Below are 7,993 nucleotides of genomic sequence, written 5' to 3'. Positions count from 1 at the left end.
GGGGGCGGAGGTGGATTTTGCTGAGCCTGGGTGTTTTTGTATGAGAAATTTGGGTGATTCTTCCAACCTTCATTATAAGTATTAGAATGGGGATCGTATGGTCTTTTAGGGTTGGAATTGTAGAAGGCATTGGCTTCCTCAATTGATACCTCATTCGAATTTCGTGGGCAATTAGGTGCGATGTGACCTTGAGTATTACACATTTGACAAGTTTCTAGCACATTATTAGAAGATCCAGTTTGTAATCTATCGAACTTGCTTGAAAGTGCCTGCACAGAACTAGTTAAAAGAGTTAGAGCATCAACATCTAATTTACCTCCTTTCTTGACACTATTTCGGCCGCCTGGGTGATAGTTGTCATTGGCTGACATCTTCTCAACCAGCTCCTTTGCTTCGGTTGGATTTTTAGTTAAAAGGGAGCCTCCAGATGCGGCGTCGATATAGATCCGGAATTCATGGGTTAGACCGTTATAAAAGGTTTGGATTAACATCCATTCAGGTATGCCATGATGAGGGCACTGTCTCTGTAATCTCTTGAATCTCCTCCATGCGTCATATAAGGATTCTTCATCTGATTGCCTGAAAGTGGATAGCTCGTTCCTTAATCTTGCAGTCTTTTCTTGTCCCAAGAACTTGACCAGAAAAGCTTTTACTAGTTTATCCCATGTATCAAAGGAACCAGAACCCTCATCTCTTAACCATTCCTTCGCCCTATCCCGTAATGAGAATGGAAAAAGGCGAAGTCTAAGAGCATCATCTGTAACACCATTCAGCTTCATAGTGTCACACTTTTCCAAGAAACCATCTATATGATTCACTGGGCAATCAAGAGGTGTGCCAGCAAATGAATCATTGGATATGAATTGAATAAACTGCGGTTTCAATTCAAAATTCTGAGCGGTGATAGGTGGTCTAACAATGCTAGAAAGGAGTCCGGTTGTTGTGTCAGGGATACCGTACTCCAAAAGAGACTTTGTTGCTTGGTCTTCCATATTTCTGTTACCTGCTCTTCTTCTACTTCTTCGTCTTCTTGCAGTCGCTTCAATTTCTGAATCGAGAGGCACTAAGTCGTCTGACCTTGAGCGACGTGTTTGCATACAACAAAGAACTAGGCAAAGAACATCAAAAACACAGGAGGCAATAGCCGAAGCAACAAACAACGCTTAGTAAAAACGAATCACGGAAAATCAATATGAAACCGTTAGTCCCCGGCAACGGCGCCAAAATTTGATAGGCTTATCGCGTACCTAACAAAAATAACCTAACTATTCCTTCTAACTGTGTAGTAGGGCAAGTAAGGATCGAATCCCAAGAGACTATGGTTCATTCAATTAATCAGACTCAATTAATCACTAAGCACGTCACCAATCAATAATGGATGATAATAATCAACTAATATATTAAATAACACAATTAACTAGAGGAAATATTAATCAATAAACTAAAGCATCCAAGATCAAGCATTACCACGATTATGATTGATAAACTAATAAATCTACCCCCAATATATAAATCAATTGACAAGAAGAAAAGCAATCCCTAATAATAATACCAAAGGTCTCTTCCAAGTTATCAATGGCTTCCCAAATTAACTATCAAGCCTACTTCCGTGGAATCAAGCGAATAAGGGACATTAAACACCATGCCTAGATTCCTAATTATTCAATCATCTACTTCCGTGATGATCTTCAAACCCTTAATTGGAATAACCTAATCCCGTTAATACCCAACTTCCGTTGCAATAAGAACAAAGGGATGATAACAATACTAATTATTCCTAATCTAGTATTGGCATAAACACAATCAATTAAGCATGTCAATTGGGATTATTATTGGGGAATTTAAAGATCTACTTTATACATCAATCATAATCGGGCTTAGCAAGATCCCGGATTAAGGAAACTACTCACACATCATAATAAAATCAAAATCAAGTTCAAAAACAAGAAACAGTAAAGAAAACATATTTAGAGAACAGCGAATATCAGAAAAGAGTGAAGTAAGATAAATACCAATTACTCCAATTGAAAGAACTCAAATTGTTGATGAACAATTGATTAATCTGGGATTAAAAGATTGAAATTGCTTAAAGGAAATAAAACTAGGGTTCTTGAGAGTTTTCTAGGGCTTAAGGAGAAAAACTAATGAAAAACTCTCTTTAAAAGTTAATTACAAAAGGGTATTTATACCCCCAAAAGATAGAAATTCGGAAATAGCTGAAATCGCGCAATCTTGAACATCGCCCGGTCAGACCGGGCAGATCTCGCCCGATCGGGCGGAGGAAGGCTGCGTAAAATACGACAGTTTTCCTTCTTTGCCCGGTCAGACCGGGCGAACCTCGCCCGGTCGGGCGCGCGTAACACGTTTCCAGAATTGCATCTTCATAACTTGACTTCTTCATCGCCCGGTCTGACCGGGCGAAGCCTGCCCGATCGGGCGCGCGTTGCACCGTTCAGAATTGGGCTTCTTCCTGTGAACTCTTCATTGCCCGGTCTGCCCGGGCAAGCCATGCCCGGTCGGGCACTCCACATAAATTGCAGTTCTTGGCTATCAACTCTTCCGAATCTACTAAAAACACGTCCAATTGCCTAGAAACGCTTCATATTCCTGAAAAGCTTACTAAAACAATCGAATACACTAAAGAAGAGATTGTTAGCAAGAAATGGCTCCGTAGAGCTCAAAACCATATAAAATTACTAAGTAAAACCGGGGAAAACCATTGTATAAAACACGTATATCAGTTCTTCCGCCATGAGAATAGTAGCAACCTCTAAAGCTTCGGATGGAGAAATGACATCTAACTTCATCACCTCGTCCAATACCTTGTTCACCTTTTCATCCATCCTCTGATCCCTTTCTTCCGCTTTAGACCATGCACTAGCCATAGTCCTGAGATTAACATTGATATTTCAAATATCTTCCCAAAATTGTTGGAAATATCATGGAGGGAGGCCACCAAATCATCATCATCATTCCTACACAAACTCTTCGCATTTACCTTGTTCTTTCCTTTCACCTTAGTCTCCTTCGCCTTTATAGAGCGTTTTCCGGATTGAGTAGTAGAATCACTTGCGGAAAAATGAATTGTAGAAGCCTTCACTTTTGCCATTTTTGAAGGAGTTATATGATCATCCTCTATCTTCATGAGGCGTTTTCCGGATTGACTTGTAGAAGAATAAGTGTCCGAATGAGTAGAATTCACATCATCTTCTTCATCACTCTCGACATTGAATGGTTGCTTATCAATCTCTTGATCCATTTCTTCTATAGCATCAACAAACGACTCACTTGCATCTCCGGTAGCTTTGTCTTTTGCGATATCTCCGCAAGAGTTTCATAGTGAATGAATGGAACTCCAAACAACCCTTTAGCTTTCTTATGAGTCTGCCATATAAGAGAATATAACAAGTCAAAACATGAAAATCAGAACTGAACCAGGCAACTGATAAACTTGCACAACTGATAAAAAAATTACAATATTATAAGTAAAATCTCTACAGAGACAAACTAGCCATACGAAATTTCAGGCTTTTGCATGACAAATCCAAATGTCAATATCAGCAGATCAATCCTTTTCATATTTGTACACTACATTAACAATAAAATAGGTTCCATAAGTCATAAGATAAGACTAGTATCATAGCATGAGACATTCACAAAGCTGAAGTACAAGAATCTAACTAGCATATGCTGAAGTTCAATGCTCTTTCTGCTGCTATCAAGCAGCATATTATGACAGAATCAGAAACTTAATTGACAACCAGATTAATGCAGAAGCAGTGGTAGTGAGTTAACAACAATTACAGAAGACCAAAAAGGGTGCAGACTACATATGAACTCAGGTCATATGAACTGTCCAGCAGCAGTTCTACAGATTGGCCTTTTATAGCATTACAATCTTCAGAAGAAGAAAAAAATGAACAAAGAGGAATGAATAGCAGTTCGTACCTTCACCCATTCATCGTACATGGCCTTGTCTACTTGCAACAATTTCTTTTCAGCATCCCATCCAAATCCTGAGGTGGATAGCATTTCTGCAAATGCACTATATTTCTCCGACCAATGCTTGATCCTCGACTCAATGTGGGAACCGCTCTCAAGCCACAATTAGGAAGTACACCATTGATCATCTCTTCAAACTTATTCATGTAACCATTCTTAAACCCATTCTCACACTTCCACTTCGGATCGCAACTCAACTCATGCAAATATCTTATTAGAACCGCATCTTCTTCATATGTCCAATACCTTTTATTTTTACCTCTTCCTCGATTGCTTGCCTAACCCTTAGCTTGACTAGCCTCCATGTGAAAAAATTGTAGATTAAAAGGCATAATAAAACTTAATAGAACAAATTACAAGGCAGATTATAATATAACTGACATAACAGATTACAAGGCATATTAGACATAACTAAAATTGAAAAGATTAGAAGGCATGTTAGTTAGAAATGAACAAAATAGATTACAAGGCTAAAGAGAATGAACATAACAGAATGTACTCGAAGGAAAAAAAAAAAAAAAAGAAAATCATAAATTTTGTGCTATTGACCATGTCTACCTCTCGCCCTCCAATCATTAAACATATCTTGGGCTAATTCGTTTCTAAAATTGGTCCAATGATCCGAAGTAGCAACACTTGTAATAAATTCCCTTTCATCATTGAAATCACTTTCGGAATCATCATCGGATTCATTCAATTCATCTTCGTTTATGTCATCCGTAGGCATGAATTTTCTAATTAGATTATGCAATAAGCAACAAGCCATTACGATACGTCCGTGAGTTCTTATTGGGAAAAATGAAGGACTTCTAAGAATACTCCATCTTCCTTTAAGTAGGCCGAAACATCTCTCAATCACATTCCGCGCCCTAGCATGTTTCATGTTATAAAACTCCTCGGCACTATCGGGTTGTTGATCCGTCCATTCCTTTAAATGGTATCTTTGACCTCTATATGGAGCAAGAAAGCCCTCACAATTCGTATATCCCGCATCAACCAAATAATAATTACCTTCAAAGTTATTAAAGAAAAGGATTATCAAAACTAACAAAACTTATACACTCACAAAAGGATGAGCTTCACTTACCTCGAGGTACCCTAAAACCGTTTGGTCTAGAGAGAGCATTGCGAAGTACACGCATATCATTGGCCGAACCTTCCCAACCAGGAAGAACATAAATAAATTGCATATTGGGTGCACAAACACCCAATACATTCATAGCAATTGTTCCTTTTCTTGTTCTATACTTTGGTCGTTCTTATGAAGGCACATTTACATTAATGTAAGTCCCATCTAATTCCCCTAAACAATTCTACAAAAATAGGAAAAATATTACTTACAAACAAGCAAAAATAAGAAAATCCTAGCAAAATTTAGGGGCTTAGAAAAAATCAATACCTTGAAAGATTTCCACCTTTCATCTTCACAATCATCCGATATTGGTGTGGGATTGTAAAGTAGTACTTCATGCAACTTGAGAAAAGCCCTTAGACAACGGTGAAATTGTCGGCTCACGGTTTCTCCAATTCTAAAGAAGTATTATCCAATAGACCTATTCTTCTTATGGTGAGCCAACGTGTATAAAAACATGGCTACTATCTCTTGAAGCGACATGTTTTTTGTTCCACTCAAACCCCTAATGTCTCTAAGCATCTCACAAATAATATTGAAAGTTTTTCTATTAACGCGAAGCTCACTCTTGCATGTCACATCACTCTCCCTATAAAGCCCTCTCAATACTAACATTCGTAACAAATTTTTGTTTCTTTTCCTTTCTTTTAATTGAACACCCCTTATTGTAACAACACACATCATATGCCACATCCAATACATCATCAAAATAATAATAACCATTGAAATAACTAGTTATATTTGTTTAAGCTTTTTCTTCCTTATGGAACGCATAAGTCGAGGCATTGTAGAAACCTTGAAAAATCAGTCCAAAAAACTGTACAATAGTATTAATATACACTTTCACAAACAACATCATTAACTAGCAAATAATTTCTAAAAAAAAAACCCTATATGATGATAACACAAGCACTAGCAAAATTCAGAGTATCCTTCTGGAACAGAGTATGTGTAGGGTTTCGTAGTGACCCGACACTACGCGGAAAGAAACCCACCAAGACCCGCCCCTTAATTAAAGCAATTAAACAAGCATAATAAACTTAATCAAACAAGATTAAGGACAAGAATTATACCTTTGACGCGTGCTTCGCTCCTAAAGAGCTCTTACTTCAAAATCCCGAAAAGACGAGATCTCCGACGGATCGTACCCTCGACCCGACCCGAGCGTCCTAAGTCTTGAAGGTTAGTCAAGACCCGGACAAAATTAACTATGAGTTTTACGAATCAAAGGTTTACTCTTTTCTAGAGTTGCCTTTTTAATTCCACTCAAGGTTGTTTCAAATCCCAATACCAAGCTTGGTATTTATAGGGAAATGATCCCTTGATTTCTAATCTCCCATCAATGTGGGTGAGTTGGTAAAATGACAATTATTTAATTCCAAAATTAAATAATTAATCAACTCAATCACAAATCGACACATGGCACAAATGTAGAGAAAGCCAAGTGAGGACCAAGGCTTGGGGGGACCATTGCCTTGATCCCCAAGGCCATGTATTGGTCCCCACACACCATGCCCAAAACCGGGTCAAGGTGTGCTAGCTGGCTGCCAGCTAACGTGCCAGCTGGGGCTGCCAGCTAGCGTGCCTTGCTGCCCAGCACCCAGCCAGCCAGCTAGTGCACGCTGCTGCTGGGCTGTGCTGGTGCTACGTGCTGGCGTTGGGCGCTGCTAGCACCTAGTGCTGGCATTACCCCCAGAAGGCCACGCACTCACTCGCATACTCTTCGCGCCTCATTGCTAGCACAGCCAGCATGCGTGCTGCTAGCGAGCCACGCATGCTGGCCACACTGTCCCTTGCACCATTCGCATACCCCATCGCACACACGCACTGACACGATGCCTACGCTAGCACTAACCAGTGCCTAGCACTGCTTGTGCTTGATGCGAGGCATGCGCACACGCACACGCACTCGCATGCGTGGCGCTGCTGCCTAGCACCCAGCCAGGCATTGCACGTACACGCACCAGCCAGGCGCCACGCACCATGCACTGCCTGCCCCACACGCATCAATGCGCCTGTGATGCGAGGCTAGTGTGCGAGGCTGCGAGTGCCAGGCCTAGCATTGAGCTGGCGCGCAGCCCCTTGCATGTGCTGCAATGCTTAGTGCTGCCATGCGAAGGCTAGCACTCAAGCACACGCACATGGCGCGCCATTGCCAGGCAGCCAACCATGCCAGCACTTGGTGCTTGCGATGGTGCTGCCAGGCCAGGCACGCACGCACGCAACACCTAATGCTTGCGATGGTGCGCCTGGTGCTGCCATGGCCTGTGATAGGTGCCATATGCACCCAGGCACCACGCTAGCATGCTTGCTAGCTGCTATGGGCTGCCTGGTGCCTGTGTGGCCTGCGATGGCTGCCATGCGCACCTAGGCACCCATGCTAGCTTGCGATGGGCTGCCAGGGTGCGCCTAGGCTGCGATGGTGCCTAGCACACCATGGTGCGCCTAGCACACACATGGTGCACCTAGGTTTGCGATGAGCTAGCCTAGCCTAGCTATTATTGATCGGAAGCGGCCTCCACCTAGGCATTCCGATCACTTGACCTTACTGAAGAATTACCTCTGTAATAATTCTGAACCCTCTATCGGAATAATACACTTGTTGGAAGGACACCATTCCTTTCAGTATGTATCTAGTTCACTACTCTAATGTTAGTATTATACACATTATCGCCTATTTTAGCAAAATTCAGCTTCCATTCAAGTTCAAAAGCTGAAAAATCAACTACTAGTACATTTTTCACCAACGTCTCAATAAACCAAGCTAAACTTCAAATAATAGAAAACAAGATAAAATAAAAAACCTATGATGGCAAACGATTAAATTAGGGATAGGAACAATGCCCGACTACAGCGAGC

The 7,993-nt window shown here is 41.0% G+C and overlaps 1 protein-coding gene across 1 annotated transcript; it reads right to left on the bottom strand.

Annotated features, from left to right (window-relative positions):
- Window positions 1-3,884: 3,884 nt before the first annotated feature.
- LOC110722362 (protein ALP1-like) lies at window positions 3,885-6,132 on the bottom strand. The gene is made up of 2 exons (XM_021901637.1): window positions 5,090-6,132; window positions 3,885-5,013 (listed from the first exon to the last, which is right to left on the bottom strand). The coding sequence occupies exons 1-2, from the start codon at window positions 5,220-5,222 to the stop codon at window positions 4,544-4,546; spliced, it is 603 nt and encodes a 200-aa protein (XP_021757329.1). The 5' UTR covers window positions 5,223-6,132; the 3' UTR covers window positions 3,885-4,543.
- Window positions 6,133-7,993: the final 1,861 nt, after the last annotated feature.

Source organism: Chenopodium quinoa, unplaced genomic scaffold (genome assembly GCF_001683475.1).
Source record: "Chenopodium quinoa cultivar QQ74 unplaced genomic scaffold, ASM168347v1, whole genome shotgun sequence".
In the NCBI taxonomy this organism is placed as follows: Eukaryota; Viridiplantae; Streptophyta; class Magnoliopsida; order Caryophyllales; family Amaranthaceae; genus Chenopodium; species Chenopodium quinoa.
Note: the sequence above shows the minus strand (reverse complement) of the source record. Positions and strands in the feature narration are given on the sequence as shown.

What these genes read in the sequence shown, in the direction of transcription:
- LOC110722362 (XM_021901637.1), bottom strand. Translation starts at nt 5,222, where the DNA reads ATGAATGTATTGGGTGTTTGTGCACCCAATATGCAATTTATTTATGTT. An exon ending in CGGTTTTAGGGTACCTCGAG is followed by an intron (nt 5,014 to 5,089) that starts GTAAGTGAAGCT and finishes ATAACTTTGAAG; the next exon opens with GTAATTATTATTTGGTTGAT.